The following is a 19,129-nucleotide window of genomic DNA, read 5'->3' on the forward strand; positions in this document are numbered from 1 at the left end:
AGGGAAAAAGGAAAACCACAGTGAGGTAGCACTTCACACCCACTTAAGACAAGTATAATCAAAAAGATAATTACAAATGTTCACAAAGATGTGGAAAAGTTGCAATCCTTATACTTTGGAATGTAAACTGGGAAGTCTACTTTGGAAAACAGTCTAGCATTTCCTCAGTTAAACATACAGTTATCATATGACCCAAGAATTCTACTCCTCAGTATTTGGTCAAGAAGAATTGAAAATATTTGACTTGTACACCATTATTCATAACAACCAAAAAAGTGGAAACAATCCAAATGTCCTTAACAGATGAGGAGATAAACAAGATGTGATGAGACACAGCGATTATTCAGCCATAAACTAGAATTAAGTACATCAGCATATGCTATAACTTGGATAAACCTTGAAAACTTTATGCTAAGTGAAAGAAGCCCATCACAAAAATCTATAAAAATTTATTTGAGGTGATGAATACGTTCTAAAATTTACTTCGGTGATGTTTGTTTGACTTTGTGTGTACTAGAAAGCACTGAATTGTACTCCTTAAAGGGTAAATTTTATGGTATATAGATTATATCTCAATAAAAATACTTTTAAGCTCATCTTCATACTTTAGATATGTGTTTATGTAATGTAAATATGGTTGCTAATAATTGAGTAGTTATAAGATGACTAAGTGTTATCAGTCATTTTTGTTAAATCAGTTAAATTTATAGTCAGTTTGAGAATTAAAATATTAGTAGGTTTTCATTTCTTAAGTATATGATGTTAATTGTTTGCACAGTGACTACTTCCTTGTATATCTATATATACTATTTATGAACTGTAAATATACTGATATATTCTAAGAGCAAAGAGCAAAAATAAATTAATGAAACCTTGGCTTTAGAATGAAGTATTTGGAAACAAAATACTCTTAAATTCCAGCTTGTTGACTCATGATGGATGATACATAAGCAGATGCTACTACATCTCTTTTTTTATTTAGTCGCTGTGGTGACTTGATGCATTCATATACAACAGAAAGCTTACTGTACATTGGCCAGTTTGTTAGAAAGTGAGGTTTGAAGTAGGTATTGATGAATATACTGATAATTGATTATGCCTTTAATGTCTCCTCTACACGTATTTTCACCAGACAGCTATTAAATGATTTAAGATGCTATCGTGAATGGTGTTTATAAAGGTCATCTTTTTAGACTAAGCAGTCTGGAGTCCAGCTTGGCAGTGAAGATTACTTCAGTATTTATTGAAGGGAGCAAATTGGAACATCTGGCACAGAAACTGTTGAATATTAAGAGCATCCTTTGGTAGCTGTAGTAGCAGGAGTTGAATGAGAAAAATTAAAAGGGATGCAAGCAAGAGTAAGTAAAGTCCTAAGGTTTTGGAAGTGGATTTACTAAGTAATCATGTTTATGATGTAGTGCTTCAATAAGAATTCATAATTTATTTCTAAAGCATATATTTATAAGTTAAAGGAGTAAAATCATGATGCTTTTTAAAAAATACAGGCTGTGATAGAGAATAAAAGCTACAAATTTGTTACAGTTTTACAGTAAATTTAAAATTACTTGCTATTTAGAATAATTTTATTGAATCTATAGTTATCTGTTGTTTTGAAAAAACACTGATTTGAATAAAAAAATCTTAACCACCTTGTGGTTAGAATGATTAGGACACTGATATTTTAAGAATGTAAATTATATAAAAATTAAGTTTTTTTTAGCTGATGGCTTACATTTATTGCAAGGATAATTCTGTTTTTTAGAATTTTACCATGAAGTTAAAATTTTTGGAATCTTTATAACTTCTGTGTTTTATTAGCCTACTTAAATTCTTTATAATTTGAGTACAGAATTTCAGAGTTTTAGGAATCATTTAATAAGAATGATCAGTTCACTTACACTCTTTGTAAAATTATAAATGTGGAGATTTTCAGAAGCCATTAGGAAAAAGGAAAGCTATGACAGGCTATTATTGTAAGGCACCCAAAAGAAACATAACCCTTATAATAGGCACAATTAGCATTCTCCTTGAAAGTGTTCCTAGTAAATACATTTTTATTTGTTAATATGTTTGAAATACTGATATCTCGTACATAAACATAAACACTTCATTTGGATAATTTATTGCTTAGTTTAAAATCTAGTAGTATTTGTCATATAAAACTTTTGAAATTTAGAATTACTTCAGCAACTTGTTTTGATTTGTTCCTATTAGGTTATTATCTAGCTATTACCTAGTCTCAATAGTTCCTCATTATTTTAAATCTGAGTATAAAAACTTGTATGTTTCGGGGAAGGCTCTATACTATAGTACGGAGAAAACAAGTATTGACTCTATAGCATCTAACTACACTGATGGACAGTGTTTGCAATTGTGGGTGGGGGGATGTTGAAACCACAGTATTGCTCATGTAAAACCTTCGCAAGATTATATATCGATAACTTAATTTTTAAGAAAGTGTGAGTTTTAATGAGCGTAATGAATTGATTTCAATATATTGATGCAATTTATATAAGAAAACATTCTTCTGTGAGGACACTGTCAGCATTTAAGATAAACCTTTTTAAAACAAAGTAGTAATTTTTATTAAATAAATAAATTCATTTTCAAATGTAGGCTGTTCATACTGGGAGTGTGCATGTTATGGAGATATATGTATCGTTCACGTGTAATGTATATGAACAATGAATTCATATTTTAAACTCAATCCTAAAATGAAAAAAAATAGTAAATGTAGAAATGCTTTGCTAACAATAAAGTTAAACACAACTTTTAGCTGATGATGTAATCATTCTCTTGGGTAAACTTGATGTCTTGGACTTATTTTGAGTGAGTGTCAGTTTTTAAATTACAGTAGAATGATTAAAAATAATGGACATACAAACCTAAATAATATGTAGAAACTTGAATTGATAATGATAATCTAATTATTATAAAGGCCACATAATTTTTATTTAAAATAATTTCATTTTATTTAAAATGAAAAATGTAAATGTGACTTCTTAATAAAACTGGCTTTAGAAACTAAAGATTTATTGCCAGCCTTCACATATATGTTCAGTGAGATACACAGCATACTTGTGCAGATGTGACCCTTTTTAGTAGGATTAGGAGAATGAAGAACAGATCTACTTATAAGCCATTCAGAAACAGGTTAAGACAGAAATCATCAGTTGCATATGTATACATAGAGATGTATGTGTGTGTACACAACACCTGTATGTACACATACATGCATACATTGTCTATATATTTTTATGTATGGGATATTACCTCATTTTTCTACCATTATCAGGAAAGGAAATCTCCACAATCATCTGCATAGTCTAGATGATTAATTAAGATACTTTTTGTACTGGGTTTGAGGGAAATACTATTTTTGAGGGTCTGCTGTATGTCAGGCATCATGCTGGAGTTTTACCTAGGGTCTCCCTTAATCATTCAAAAATACTGTATTTTAGAAGAAAAGGCACTAAAGTTCACAGAGTTTAACTAATTTGCCTAAAAGCCACACACTTATTAAATCAGAGTAGGATTTGATCCAGAATTACTTGATTCCTAATCCATATTTTATTTTATATCATAATACTTTATTTCTATAAAGCAATTATGAAGACAAATGAGCCCAACCAGAAAAAAAAATTGTATTTTCTAATTATCATGGGTTATACTCTGTACTTTTCTGTCTTAGCATTATTACTGCTGTTACTCTCTCCCCCACTGTTTCATCCTTTTACTGCAACCCTATAAACAGTGCCTGTTATATATCAGTTGCTCATTAAATTACTTGTCAAAAAAGTTAAGTGTGTGGACAGTTGACAGGTCTCAGTTATCTGTATGCTGATATAAATATATATTCTAATTTAATATTGCAGATTATTACCCTTCATAGGACTAAAAGCTAAGTTCACATTCAATAATTAGTCTTTTTCTTTTCAACCATCTCCATTTAGACTGCAGAAATACTCTACATCAGCCAACCCATCTACAGATTGATAGGATCTAGTCAAGTGCAGATAAAGCTTGATGCAAAGTTCTTAGAATCAAGTCATTGTAATAACACTTTGATATATAAACAATTCAGACTTCCTTGTGAATTGATTATCATATTCAGATGAGATGAATTTTCCAGCTTAATTTCTCAGAAAACTCAGAAGGCTAGTCCAAATTTTCACATAATGGAGTTGAAGCACCTGCAATTTATCAAAGTGAATAAATCCAGAAAGTAGCTGGAAAAGTAATTTTGGAGCTTGGGGAATCTAACATATGTGGCTATTTAAACTAATTCAAAGTAAGTAAGATTACAAATTCAGTTCCTCATTCTCACTAGTCAGATTTCAAATGTAGCACTTCTATATCTAACCAGACCACATGTATGGCTGTACAGTAGCTAGAGGCTATCATATCAGACAGCATAAATACACAACATTTTTGTCATCACAGAAAGTTCTGTCAGCTAGCTCGGGTCTCAAAACCAGAGCAAAAGATTTAGGAGTTACTTAGAAATGGTAGTACTTAATTCAACAAACATTGGTTCAACTTCTCTAACCTGTTTAAAAATAAACAGACTAAAGCTTTATGAATAAATAACTCATGTTGTAGCTATATTGCTGAAGGCATGTTAACTGTTATTCAAGGGTACAGACCCAAAGGATTTTTCTTTTTATTACTTTCAGTCAACCTCATTAAGTTAGCACCCTTGAGCAAACATGAAGCAGCAGTTGGATAAGGGAGAAAAGGATTAGGCATTCCAATTTTGTTCATGGGCTTTCCGTAATTTGAGGATTGCTGTAATGGGCTGAGTTTTGTTTTCTCACCTCATCCTAAATTCATATACTGAAGGCCTAACTTCAGTACTTTAAAATGTGACTATATTTGGAGACAGGGTCTTTAAACAAGTAATTAAGAAAAATGAGGTCATTAGGGTAGGCCCTAATTCAGCAGATTTCCCCTTTTACTATTATCCTTAAAAGGATATTAGGACATAGAGGAAAGACCATATGAAAACACAGGAAGAATATGGCACATCTACATGTCAAGAAAAGACGCTTCAGAAGAAACCAACCCCACTGACACCTTAATCTTGAACTTTAAGCTTCCACAATTGTGAGAAAACAAGTTTCTGTTTAAGTCCCCTAGTCTGTAGCACTTTTTTATGCATTGACAAACTAATGATAGCCAAGTTAACACATTTGTAAATACTGGAAAACATGAATATATGTTTTTGACTTCTGAGTTGATTTACTTACTCTGTCTGCTAAACCCTCTTTTGAGTTTTAGAAATAGAAATATGAGGTGCTTGCTTGGTTCTCCTCAGACCTAACAGTGTCAGTCTTAATACAGAATGAAGAATTCAAGGTACATTTGCTTTGGGATGGAGAGGGGAAAATTTTATCTGTGAGGTTGATGCCATCCATAACCATTTTTCTCTTCATTTTTTCAGTGATTATATTTGATTTTGTGGGTTATTTTTTATGAAATATATAAGGACGCATTTTTAGAAATTAACACTTTTTCTGAAAATTCCAAATCTTTATTTTTTCTTATTCTTTCCATGACCCCAAGATTATCATTTACTGTTACTGTTACTAGGAACTCTAAACCACACAGAGCATATCCCTCTCCCTTCAATGATAGATGCTGCCCTGGGTCCTTGGACTCTTGCAGTGACAGACAACTCCAGCTAAAAGTGTTTGGGTGTTCTTAGCGTCATCCATTTTCCCACTTTGCTTACCCTCACCTCAGATTTCTCTTGGTTTTAAAGTCAGATATGACTCTTAAGATTTTAGGGTTCTGGTCTCTGTAAAATTTGAGACCAGAGAAGGAATTGAGCCAGTTGCCTACCTGTTGAACTATTTGGATGAGTCCATGAGAGGCCCAACTGCATGCCCAATAACTTTTAGTCCTTCCCAGCTCTTGAGGCATGGATTTGTGTGTGTGTGTGTGTATGTGTGTACATTTATATATGTACCCTGCACTTGTGAATGTATGAATCGGAGGAAGTTACTACAGTAGATGGATTCTTAATAACAAGGTCTGCCCAGCATGAGTTATGTAACAATCTCCCCCACCCCCTTTAAAAATATACATTTTTTATAAAATGAAAACAATAATAAATGTTTTTAATATTTTTAAAAACCCTTAAATATTTCACTATATATCCCTCAAAATAAGAATTTGAACTGTTAGTTTTACAAAAACAAACTTAAATTACTTCCTAAATTCAAAAGGGTAAATTTTTGTTATCTGCCCAAAATAAATCACTTAGAATAACTTTTTTCTCCCTTTAGAGACTATACCAATTTTCTCTTCATTTTTTCAGTGATTGTATTTGCCTTACCTTACATCTCAATCTGTTAGGATTTAAAGTGGTGATACTCCCTGGAACAATAAATAATAGCATGGTTTTTCTGATAACCAACTCAGGAATTTAAGAGTAATTACATTAGAAAGACTGATTATTTCCTTCAGATTCAGGTTAAGGGGAAAATAAACTCCTGGGCCACTGGAGGCAGACCTAAATATCTATGCAGTATTTTGAAAAATTCCCAGGTTGATTCCAAAATGTATTCCCCTTTATCTAGTGCACATCTTTTTATAACTTCAATGGTGCTGTGGGGCAGGTGTAAAATTGTTATTTTTCTTACCCCCTTTTATACATAAGAACTTAGGTTGAGAGCAATTAAGTAAAATTGAAACAGATGACCTTCAGTTGGGTATTATGTGTTAAATGCAAAATAATATTTTCAGAGTTATATTTAGCAGTGGATAGTAGCAGTCTAAAATTAAGTAGTAAAGTATAATTTATAACCAGGTGTTTTTGTTTTTAAAATATTGTTCACTCATTATTGTGTTCCCTTTAAAATATATGCAAATGTTATAGTGAATAATTATGCCTTGACATCTGAATAAAGTTTACTTGTATAGACAAAGTGTAAATGAAACTTTGTCACCTTTATTCAGTAGTTCAGATTACAGGGTTGTCCTATACTTTTTATTATAAATGCTTATTTGAATTTACCTCACTTTTAAGTAGTTAGTTGATGTAAATTGAGTTTTAAGTTAAATGCACTGAGAGTTTACCATATCAGAGAGTAGTTGGTAAAATGGTTTTATAAATTCAAGTAACTTTTTAATAGTGCAAATAATCATTTTAGGTTACTTTTTAAAAAATCAGTCTGGATGGAACTAAATGATATCTCAGGACTTCTTCACCTCTGACTTCCTGAGCTCTATGCTGTCTGCTTAGAGATAGATGTTCACCTCTTGCTAGTCTCTGGTATCTTTGCCCCATTGTCCTTTCTACTCCAGATATGTCTTTTCCTGCTATCCTGCTTTTTTTGAAGTGTATTTTCTTCCCTAAGTAAGTAAGCTTATATTAAATCTTCTAAAATTTTCTTTCTTCCATAACCTCTCTAAGCCATCATATCTGTTTTATTATTTTTTAAGGACTTTAAGGAGCATTAAATTTTAATTACATTTTTCTATGTTTTTGTACTCTTCATTAATGAGTATACTAGGCATATTTATAGCTTTAATGAGTGACATTTTAATTATACCTTCTTGTATTACTTTTTTTTTGGTATCATTAATCTACATTTACATGAGGAACATTATGTTTACTAGACTTCCCCCTTCACCAAGTCCCCCCCACATACCCCATTAGTCACTGTCCATCAGCGTAGTAAGATGCTGTAAAATCACTACTTGTCTTCTCTGTGTTGCACAGCCCTCCCTGTGCCCCCCCCCCACATTATACATGCTAATCGTAAGGCCCCCTTTCTTCTCCCCCACCCTTCTTTCTCACTTCCCACCCATCCTCCCCTGTCCCTTTCACTTTGGTAACTGTTAGTACCTTCTTGGGTTCTGTGATTCTGCTGCTGTTTTTTTCCTTCAGTTTTTTTTTGTTCTTATACTCCACATATGAGTTAAATCATTTGGTATTTGTATTTCTCTGCTAGGCTTATTTCGCTGAGCATAATACCCTCTAGCTCCATCCATGTTGCAAATAGTAGGATTTGTTTTCTTCTTATGGCTGAATAATATTCCATTTTATATATGTACCACATCTTCTTTATCCATTCATCTACTGATGGACACTTGGGTGGCTTCCATTTCTTGGCTATTGTAAATAGTGCTGCGATAAACATAGGGGTGCATCTGTCTTTTTCAAAGTGGGCTGCTGCATTCTTAGGGTAAATTCCTAGAAGTGGAATTCCTGGGTCAAATGGTAAGTCTATTTTGAGCATTTTGAGGAACCTCCATACTGCTTTCCACAATGGTTGAACTAATTTGCATTCCCACCAGCACTGTAGGAGGGTTTCCCTTTCTCTGCAACCTCGCCAACATTTGTTGTTGTTTGTCTTTTGGATGGTAGCCATCCTTACTGGTGTGAGGTGATATCTCATTGTGGTTTTAATTTGCATTTCTCTGATGACAGGCAATGTGGAGCATCTGAATTTCTTCTTTGGATAATTGTCAGTTCAGCTCCTCTGCCAATTTTTTAATTGGATTATTTGCTTTTTGTTTGTTGATGTGCATGAGCTCTTTCTATATTTTGGATGTCAACCTTTTATTGGATCTGTCATTTATGGATATATTCTCCCATACTGTAGGATGCCTTTTTGTTCTATTGATGGTGTCCTTGGCTGTACAGAAGCTTTTTAACTTGATATAGTCCCACTCATTCATTTTTGCTTTTCTTTCCCTTGCCCGGGGAGATATGTTCATGAAAAAGTTGCTCACGTTTATGTCCAAGAGATCTTTGCCTACGTTTTTTTCTAAGAGTTTTATGGTTTCATGGCTCACAGTCAGGTCTTTGATCCATTTTGAATTTACTTTTGGGTATGGGGTTAGACAGTGATCAAGTTTCATTCTCTTACATGTAGCTCTCCAGTTTTGCCAACAACAGCTGTTGAAGAGGCTGTCATTTCCCCATTGTATGTCCATAGCTCCTTTATCGTATATTAATTGACCATATATGTTAGGGTTAATGTCTGGAGACTCTATTCTGTTCCACTGGTCTGTGGCTCTGTTCTTGTGCTAGTACCAAATTGTCTTGATTACTGTAGCTTTGTAGTAGAGCTTGAAGTTGGGGAGTGAGATCCGCCACACTTTATTCTTCCTTCCCAGGATTGTTTTGGCTATTCGGTGTTTTTGGTGTTTCCATATGAATTTTGTAACTATTTGTTCCAGTTAGTTGAAGAATGCTGTTGGTATTTGATAGGGATTGCATTGAATCTGTAGATTGCTTTGAGCAGGATCGCCATTTTGACAATATTAATTCTTCCTAGCTGAGAGCATGGGATGAGTTTCCATTTGTTAGTGTCCTCTTTAATTTCTCTTAAGAGTATGTTATAGTTTTCAGAGTATAAGTCTTGGTTAGGTTTCACGTCCTTGGTTAGGTTTATTCCTATGTACTTTATTCTTTTTGATGTAATTGTGAATGAAATTGCTTTCCTGATTTCTCTTTCTGTTAGTTCATTGTTAGTGTATATCAAAGCCTCAGATTTCTGTGTATTAATTTTGTATCCTGCAACTTTGCAGTATTCTGATATTAGTTCTAGTAGTTTTTGAGTGGAGTCTTTAGGGTTTTTTATGTATAATATCATGTCATCTGCAAATAGTGACAGTTTGGCTTCTTTACCAATCTGGATTCCCTGTATTTCTTTCTTTTGTCTAATTGCCGTGGCTAGGACCTCAGGTACTATGTTGAATAACAGTGGGGAGAGTGGGCATCCCTGTCTTTCTTTGTTTTCCATATCAGAGGAAAAGCTTTCAGCTTCTCACTGTTCAGTATGATGTTGGCTGTGGGTTTTTCATATATAGCCTTTATTATGTTGAGGTACTTGCCCTCTATAACCATTTTGTTGAGAGTTTTTTCGTGAATGGATGTTGAATTTTGTCAAATGCTTTTTCAGCATCTATGGAGATGATCATGTGATTTTTGTCCTTTATGTTTAGTGGTGGATGATGTTGATGGATTTTCAAATGTTGCACCATGCATCACTGAGATGAATCCCATCTAATAATGCTGTATGGTCTTCTTGATGTATTTCTGAATTCAGTTGGCTAATGTTTTGTTGAGTATTTTTGCATCTATGTTTGTCAGGAATGTTGGTCTGTAGTATTCTTATTTGGTGGATTCTTTGCATGGTTTTGATATTAGGGTGATGCTGGCTTCATAGAATGAGTCTGGAAGTATTCCTTTCTCTTCTGTTTTTTGGAAAACTTTAAGGAGAATGGGTATTATGTCTTCTCTGTATGTCTGATAAAACTCTGTGGTAAATCCATCTGGCCTGGGACTTTTGCTCTTGGTTAGTTTTTTGATTACCACTTCAATTTCGTTGCTGGTAATTGGTCTGTTTAGATTTTCTGTTTCTTCTTGGTCAGTCTTGGAAGGTTTGTATTTTTCTAGGAAGTTGCCCATTTCTTCTAGATTTTCCAGCTTATCATCATGTAGTTTTTTGTATTATTCTCTAATAATTCTTTGTATTTCAGTGGGGTCCATCATGATTTTTCCTTTCTCATTTCTGATGCTGTTGATGTGTGTAGATTCTCTTTTTCTCTTAATAAGTGTGGCTAGGGGCTTATCTATTTTATTTTCTCTAAGAACCAGCTCTTGGTTTCATCGATTTTTTTTTCCATTGTTTTATTCTTCTCAAGTTTATTTATTTATTCTCTGTTCTTTATTAAGTCCCTCCTGCAGACTTTCAGCCTCATTTGTTCTTCTTTTTCCAGTTTTGGTAATTGTGATGTTAGACTATTCATTTGGGATTGTTCTTCCTTCTTTAAATATGCCTGGATTGCTACTTTCCTCTTAAAACTCTTTCGCTGCGTCCCACAGAAGTTGGGGCTTTGTCTTGTTGTCATTTGTTTCCATATATTGCTTGATCTCTTTTTTGATTTGTTCATTGATCCATTGATTATTTAGGAGCATGTTGTTAAGCCTCCATGTGTTTATGAGCCTTTTTGCTTTCTTTGTACAATTTATTTCTACTTTTATACCGTTGTGGTCTGAGAAGTTGGTTGATAGAATTTCAATCTCCTTGAATTTACTGAGGCTCTTTTTGTGGCCTAGTATGTGGTCTATTCTAGAAAATGTTCCATGTACACTTGAGAATAATGTGTATCCTGTTGCTTTTGGATGTAGAGTTCTATAGAAGTCTATTAGGTACAACTGTTCTAGAGTGTTGTTCAGTGCCTCTGTGTCCTTACTGATTTCCTTTCTGGTGGATCTGTCCTTTGGAGTGAGTGGTGTGTTGAAGTCTCTTGAAATAAACGTATTGCATTCTATTTCCTCCTTTACTTTTGTTAGTATTTGTTTCAGATATGTTGGTGCTCCTGTGTTGGGTGCATATATATTTATAATGGTTATATCCTCTTGTTGGACTGACCCCTTTATCATTATGTGATGTCCTTCTTTATCTCATGTGACTTTCTTTGTTTTGTAGTCTATTTTGTCTGATAGTAGTACTGCAACACCTGCTTTTTTCTCCCTGTTGTTTGTGTGAAATATCTTTTTCCATCCCTTGACTTTTAGTCTGTGCATATCTTTGGGTTTGAGGTGAGTCTCTTGTAAGCAGCATATAAATGGGTCTTGCTTTTTTATGGATTCTGTTACTCTGTGTCTTTTGATTGGTGCATTCAGTCCATTTACATTTAGGGTGATTATTGAAAGATATGTACTTACTGCCATTGCAGGCTTTTCATTCATGGTTACCAAAGGTTGGAGTTATCTTCTTTGCTATCTTACTGCCTAATTTAACTCGCTTATTAAGCTGTTATGAACACAGTCTGGTGATTCTTTATTTCTCTACCTTCTTATTCCTCCTCCTCCATTCTTTATATGTTGTTTTATTGTGTGCTCTTTTGTGTTTCCTTTGACTGCTTTTGTGGGTAGTTGATTTAGTTTTTTGCCTTTAATTAGTATTTGATTGTTCTGCTTTCTTTGCTGTGATTTAATTTTTTCTGGTGGCATCTATTTAGCCTTAGGAGTGCTTCCATCTAGAGCAGTCCCTCTAGAATACCCGGTAGAGGTGGTTTGTGGGAGGCAGATTCCCTCAACTTTTGCTTGTCTGGGAATTGCTTAATCCCTCCTTCATATTTAAATAATAATCGTGCTGGATATAGTATTCTTGGTTCAAGGCCCTTCTGTTTCCTTGCATTAAATACATCATGGCATTCTCTTCTGGCCTGTAAGGTTTCTGTTGAGAAGTTTGATGATAGCCTGATGGGTTTTCCTTTGTAGGTGATCTTTTTTCTCTCTCTGGCTGCCTTTAATACTCTGTCCATGTCCTTGATCTTTGCCATTTTAATTATTATGTGTCTTGGTGTTTTCCTCCTTGGGTCCCTTCTGTTGGGAGTTCTGTGTGCTTTTGTGGTCTGTGAGGCTATTTCTTCCCCTAGTTTGGGGAAGTTTTCAGCAATTATTTCTTCAAATACACTTTCTATCCCTTTTTCTCTCTTCTTCTTCTTCTGGTACCCCGATAATGCAAATATTGTTCCGTTTTGATTGGTCACACATTTCTCTTAATATTCTTTCATTCCTGGAGGTCCCTTTATCTCTCTCTGCATCAGCTTCTCTGCATTCCTGTTCTCTGATTTCTGTTCCATAAATGGCCTTTTGAACCTTGTCTGTTCTGCTTTTAAGTCCTTCCAGTGATTTTTTTATTCCTTTATTCTCCCTCCTTGGCTCTTACATATTTCTCTGCAAGTTCATCAGCATGGTTATGACCTTTATTTTGAATTCTTTTTCAGGAAGATTGGTTAAGTCTGTCTTCCCAAGTTCCCTCTCAGGGGAGGATGTCTGTGTGATTCTCGTCTGTATCAGATTCTTCTGCCTGTTCATGGCGATAGAGGTAGTCATGGGCAGTTGGCACATGTGTCAACTGGGAGAACAAAGTCTCTTCCCACTTGCCCCTCCCCTTCCTCTCGTTGGAGAATGGCGACCCCTAGCGGCTTGTGCTGGGCCCCTGCACACAGCTGGGATGTCTGATTCTTGCCCGGGCTCTTGTGGAGGAAGCTCTGCCCAGCTGCTGTGGGCGTGGCCGACTTCAGGCTGCTGCACTGCTAATGCGTGGACACGCTCGAGGTGGTATGGGCGGGAGGCCGTTTATTGCCATGAGAGTCCTCAGAGCTGCACTGCCACCCAGGGGTTTATGGCGCCCGGATATCCCCAAGATTCCCAGCTGCTTGGCTGAGTGTGCTGGGATGCTTCTGTCCTGCTGTGAGGCTCCTGTCCCTTTAAGATTTTCAAAAAGCACTCGCTTTTCTTTTTTCCCCGTGTCACCAGCTGTGGGAACCTGCTCGCAGGATTTACTGCTCCATTTCCCTAGTATCCAGCACACCATGCACTGTGTGTCTGCACTCCCAGTGCGGATGACTGGGGCTGTGTATTTAGCAGTCCTGGGCTCCCTCTCCCTCCCCACTCCAACTCCTCTCCTCCCGCCAGGGAGCTGGGCTAGGGTCCTGCCGGACTGCGGTTGTATCTTACCCCCTTTGTGAGGCTCTGGGTTCTCGCAGATGTAGATGTAGCCTGGCTGTTGTCCTGTATCTTCTGGTCTCTCTTTTAAGAATAGTTGTATTTGTTGTATTTTCAAAAATATATATGGTTTTGGGAGGAGATTTCTTCTGCCCTACTCACGCTGCCATCTTGGCTCCACCTCTCTCATATTACTTTTTAATGTAACATTTTTGTATAACTATTTTCATGTAACATCATAGCCACTACTTGTTAAGCATAATTTAAAACTCTTTATGATACTGTATTTTTTGCAGTTATTGTCAATGCTAATTTGCCCTTTGGTGGTAGGTAACATACCCAAAACATCTTTCAAACATATGTTTCTCTGTTATTCAAAATGTAATAATACATATGAACACTAGTGAATGTCTAAGTTCAGAATACACTTAAAGTGTTCACCAGCTCTATATATCTCTGTTGAGAATATCTCTGTTGATATATTTGCTCTGAAGCTGAACTGTTAGCAGATACTCAGATAATTGCTTTTACCAACTGTCTACTCACCCACTGTTGATATTATTAACTCAAACTAGTACTAGAAGTTGCCAGTATTTGCAATAAAGGATGATAAAGGAAAACTGATAACAAAGCCTGGCTGAACTATTGCACCAGTAGAGTGAGGTCTTGATCATGGTACCAAATCTATTAGGGATTTAAGAAGTGAAAGAAATGTAGTGGGGAAGAAAAATATAGTTGAGTACTTTTATGAAGAGTGCAATGAAACTGTCAGGTCTGAACTCTGATTTTTTCAAAGGGGTTAAGAATTGGAAGATCAGCAGTGCATTTGAGATTAAGTACAGACCTAACAGTGTAATTGTTTCTGTGAAATTTGAAGATAATGAAGAACTTCATTTTTAAAGTCCAGTAAAGTACTACATAATCATTTTTTTGTGGTACTTGATTTGTAAAATGTATTCTGTAATATAGCCCTAAGCTAATAGAGACATCAGTGATATGAACCACAAATGATGGGTCATTAACCAGGGTTCCTCACCTATCACACTTAAGAGAGTTACCTTGTTTACAAGACTCTGTGGTCACTAAATTAGATTATATATATCAGGATGCTAAATTAGATACTATATATCAAGATGCTAATTTAGCATCATTTATATTATGCTGGAAACAGTTTTTTGACATATTTTATTTCTAATAGATTAACTAATCTTAGCCTTTGTAGTGCTTCTCTTTCTCTTCATTACATTGTACTATTGTTTTTAATGAGAGTATGGAAAGTTCTATTGTGTTTGTGCAGATGAATGTAAAATGGCATAGGAATCCAGGTAATATGAAGATACATGCATTTTAAAGCTGAGCAGAAACATCTGTTGATTATTTTCCAGAAACCTATGAGTGTGCTTAGAATTCAAGCAGGCACCTTTATTATAAAGTAGCCCTAGTTTGATGTGTGATGTTGTCAACAGTGAAGTGATTTTCACTGATACATATATCTGTACATGACAATTTTTTTCTGATGAACCCATGTTTTCATTTAGTCTTTTAAAAAATAACTATCTCAATTGATATTACTGGCATAGCTTCATCCTGTAACTTTCTGTGTAATAACATGAAAACAAATGTTCTTGCCTGTTTATTACTTTAATCCCTTTACCTAGAATAGAGCTTCACATAAAAGACCTCAGTGAATGTTTGTTTAATGAATGAATGCCATATACCTCCCAGTCCTCACTGTTGAGCTGTTTATTCATTGAGCAAAACTTTATTGAAAACCTAGTATGAGCCAAGCTTTAGGGTATAGCATTTTGTAAGATAAGTCAAGGTGTTTGCTTTCTGGGGGTTTTTGTTCTAGCAGAATAGAAAATGCCCAGTAAACAACTCACCAAATACCTCAGGGCAGGTCTCTCTGAAGAAGTGATACTTAAGATACCTCAGTAATAAGGAGCCAGCCTGGTAAAGATCTTGGAAAAGGAGCTATGATTTTAATATTTCCCTACATAAAACGTGTAGAGGGAGAAGTTCCTACATTTTGTAAAGTACAATTTAAAGCCACCTGCTTTCACAAAACATCCCAAGGTTTGAGAGTCTTCTTGAGGGAAAAAAATCCTGAGGTTGGAAAGGGTGTCGACTTTTTCCTCTTGCTTTTTGTCCCTTGGTTCTTTTATTCTGATTCTTGTTAGAGCTCTGTTCTCATCATCCAGCATTTCTTTTGTTTCTTGATTCTTTATTTCTGCTCTTAGTTTTGTTTCCTTCTTTTTTATTTTCTTTGAATTAGCTCTGCCTTTTCTCACTTACTGAATTGGACACTATTAATTTTTGGCATTCCAAGGATTTAATTTATAATGTTTTGGGTACAGTTCATTTCTGTTTATTTTTTGTTTTTCATTGTGATTTCTTCCTTAATCCACAAATTACTAAACACTTTTAAAATTTGCAAAGACTTAAAAATTACTGATTTCTAATTTAATTGTACATAGAAGGCATATAGTACTTTCTTTAAAATTTGTGAGACATGATTTATGATGTTCTCTATAGTCCATTCCTGTAATTTTCATTTCAATTCCTTAGGTGCTTGATGTACATTTTCTGATTGTTAGGTACATTATTCTTTACTTGGCCATTAGGTCAACATTATTAATGGTGGTGTTCAGATCTCCCATCTTCCAAATAAATTTTTTGTCTACTTGTTCTGTTAATCACTGAGAAAGGTACTAAAGCAGCCTACCATAATACTGGGTTTGGAATTTTCTAATATTTTTTAATCCAATTTTATTTTCTCTTTTTTAATAGGCAAGCTTAATTTATTAATATTTTGTTTTATTAATAAATTTGGGTTCATTTTGTGTTTTCCACTCATTCTCATTTTCTTCTTACCTATTTTCTTTTATAATAGTAAGGTTTTAAAAAATACAGAATTTGAGATCGTACATCTGTATTTAAGGGGGGAAATGAAGCCTATGTATAGAGAACAAGACTAAGAAATTAATCAGGATGCCAACAATGCTTATCATAGAAGAACATCAGGTTTTTCCCCGCAGTTTTCTCCTTTAAAAATGTTATAAAATTAGTGTGTAGGGGCATTGTAATTCACAGTTGCAATGTAAGTTGGTCACAGAAACAGTAGTACAGCACAGAGAATAAAGTTAATGATTCTGTAACATCTTACTACATTGATAGATAGTGAACACACTAGAAGGAGTAAGGATTTAATGATATGGGTAACTGTTGAACCACCATGTTGTATAATTGAAACCAACATAGGATTGTATATCAATGATAATTCAGTTTTTAAAAAATTAGTGTGTATTACCTATGTAGTGAAAAGAAAACTGCTTAAAATGATAGAATTAATTTAACACATTTCCAGCTATAATTTTGAGATGTCATAGTAATTCAGGTATGCTCTACCTTTCAGTTTATACTTAATCTTTAGAAAAACAATACTTACCAGCTGATGAACTAAGCACAGATGATCCACATACTCTGGTTTGACTCCCGTCTTTGTTTCAAGTTAAATTTATCGACCTTCCAGTAAAAGTTTGCCATTGTCTTTTTTTTTTATTCCCTTACTTTTGGCTTCAGTATGATATCCAGACTCCCGCTAGCAACATTTAATATTTTGATATATTGATCTCTGTTTTGATTATTATTATTTGCTCTATTATCTATTTATTTTGTTTTGATTAATACCTCTTCCCCTCATTTTAAGGTTATTCTTGTACAAGTTAACCCAGGGGAAGCATTTACAATAAGAAGAGAAGATGGACAGTTTCAGTGCATTACAGGTAAGAATGGTAATTTTATCACCTGAGACAAGATAAAAATTTATGATACATGAAAGTGTATATGCTTGTGATTTCTTCCTTTTTTTTCTCACTGCCACCACACCAAAGCACAAACTGAATGAATACCTTATGGCTTAACTATTGCAGTAGCATCCCAATCAGTCTTTTTGCCCTGGTTTTTTGCTTAATGCTAGTTTTATAGTATACTGTTCATGTCACTCCATTTCTCAGAAGTCTTCAGTGAATCCAGTTCAGATTCCTTAGTCTTTTTAAAAGATTATTAGATTTTCCTACTCTTGTTTTCACTTTCTCTTCAATATTATTTCCCTTTATTCTTGTTAGGTTGGCTTATTCACTGTCTTTTGACCCTGTCTTGTACTTCCTTTACTATTCTTCTTATCTAGAACTCACCTTACCACCACCACTGTAGCTTATATAAATCTTACCAATACTTCAAGACTGAGCTCAGACATTATCTCTAAAAAAAGATATAATCTTTTTTTACGCTCTTTGGTGAGCATCCCTGTACACTACTCACTAGGCATCCTCCTACACACATTTGTGACAAACAAAAATATCACCAAGATGTTGTTTTACTCTGCTAGAACAAAAGCCCCTGGAAAGCAAACACTTTGACTTATCTTACAAAATGCTATACCCTAAAGCTTGGCTCATATCACCAGATGTCCCCAGGTTGGAGGGCAATATCAACCCCAAGTTTGTACCCACCACCATACTTGAAGAAATCAGTGGTAACTGGCTTTAGAATTAGAGAACCTGGGTTGAAATTCCAACTACCACTTACAGCTGTGTGAACTTTTCTGTCATGTACCTTTCTCATCAGTAACAGCCTCCTCTGCCCCACCCATGAACAATAGTACACCTCATAGGATAATTGTGAGGGTTGACTAATGTTCCTGCAAACACCCTAAGCCACACCTGGCACATTAAGGCACTCAATTAATGGTGGTGGTGGGTGATAATAGTGTTAATTATTTAATAGGAAGTGACCCCCATCTCCTGTAAAACCCTGTAATACCAATTATTGTACCATTCATTTAACAAGTAACTATGTACTTTCTTGTAATATCTTTTTTTAGCTGTGTTCTTAAAAGCTATTTAAATTGTGTAGGTTTAAATTGAAATATTTATTCACTCTTGCCAAGTAAGTTCTAAGCACTTTAAAGGCAGGTACCATTTGTTACATTTCATTGTATCCCTTTTGGTCCTTGACCTCCCACATATTGGATACTTAACTGATAGTGGTCACTTTAATTTAAAAAGAGCTTGTTAGAAGTAGGTTGACCAAATGCTTTATCATCCAAACCCAGATAGTCTGAGAGTGAGAGAGGACCCTTGCAATTACTCCAAGGCAACTGTTTTCCGCTAAGATTGTCTTCAGTAAACAAGACTTATGGTACTCCCCCCATCTTAGTTGGACTGTCTAACCTGTTTAATCAAAAAAGAAATAGACCTTACTCTTCCCAAAGAAGCAATTAGTTCAATAATTAAAATTAAAACTTTCAACCTGCCATCTAAGCCTTACATGTCTTACAGTTAGCACTTCTCTAAGTTAATTTAAATACTTTGTGAAGGTAACTTCACAAATAGGAAGGGTCCACATATAATGAGCTTAAAAGAAACCAGGTGAAGTGAGGGGAAAAAGATGGCAGCATGAGAGGTGAGGCAGAAACCTCCTCCCAGAACCACATATAACATAAAAATACAGCAAATACAACTAATCCTGGAAGAGTGACCCAAACACTGCAACACACTGCCTACATCTGGGGAAAAGAGACCTCACAGAAAAGGATAAAGTAGCAAAGCCGGGGGGGAGGGGGGAGAACCAAGATGGCGGCGT

General features: G+C 34.9%; 1 protein-coding gene across 2 annotated transcripts in view; it reads left to right on the forward strand.

Moving 5' to 3' along the window:
• The window catches only part of FNDC3A (fibronectin type III domain containing 3A), a 192,799-nt gene that overhangs the window by 70,768 nt on the left and 102,902 nt on the right, over positions 1–19,129 (forward strand). For both annotated transcript variants that reach the window (XM_037025886.2, XM_037025875.2), the window contains exon 3: positions 17,193–17,268. In XM_037025886.2, coding sequence (XP_036881781.2) covers positions 17,193–17,268 — 76 coding nt within the window. The remainder of the gene's footprint in view (positions 1–17,192; positions 17,269–19,129) is intronic.

The sequence above is a fragment of the Manis javanica genome, chromosome 9, assembly GCF_040802235.1.
Source record: "Manis javanica isolate MJ-LG chromosome 9, MJ_LKY, whole genome shotgun sequence".
Taxonomy (NCBI): domain Eukaryota; kingdom Metazoa; phylum Chordata; class Mammalia; order Pholidota; family Manidae; genus Manis; species Manis javanica.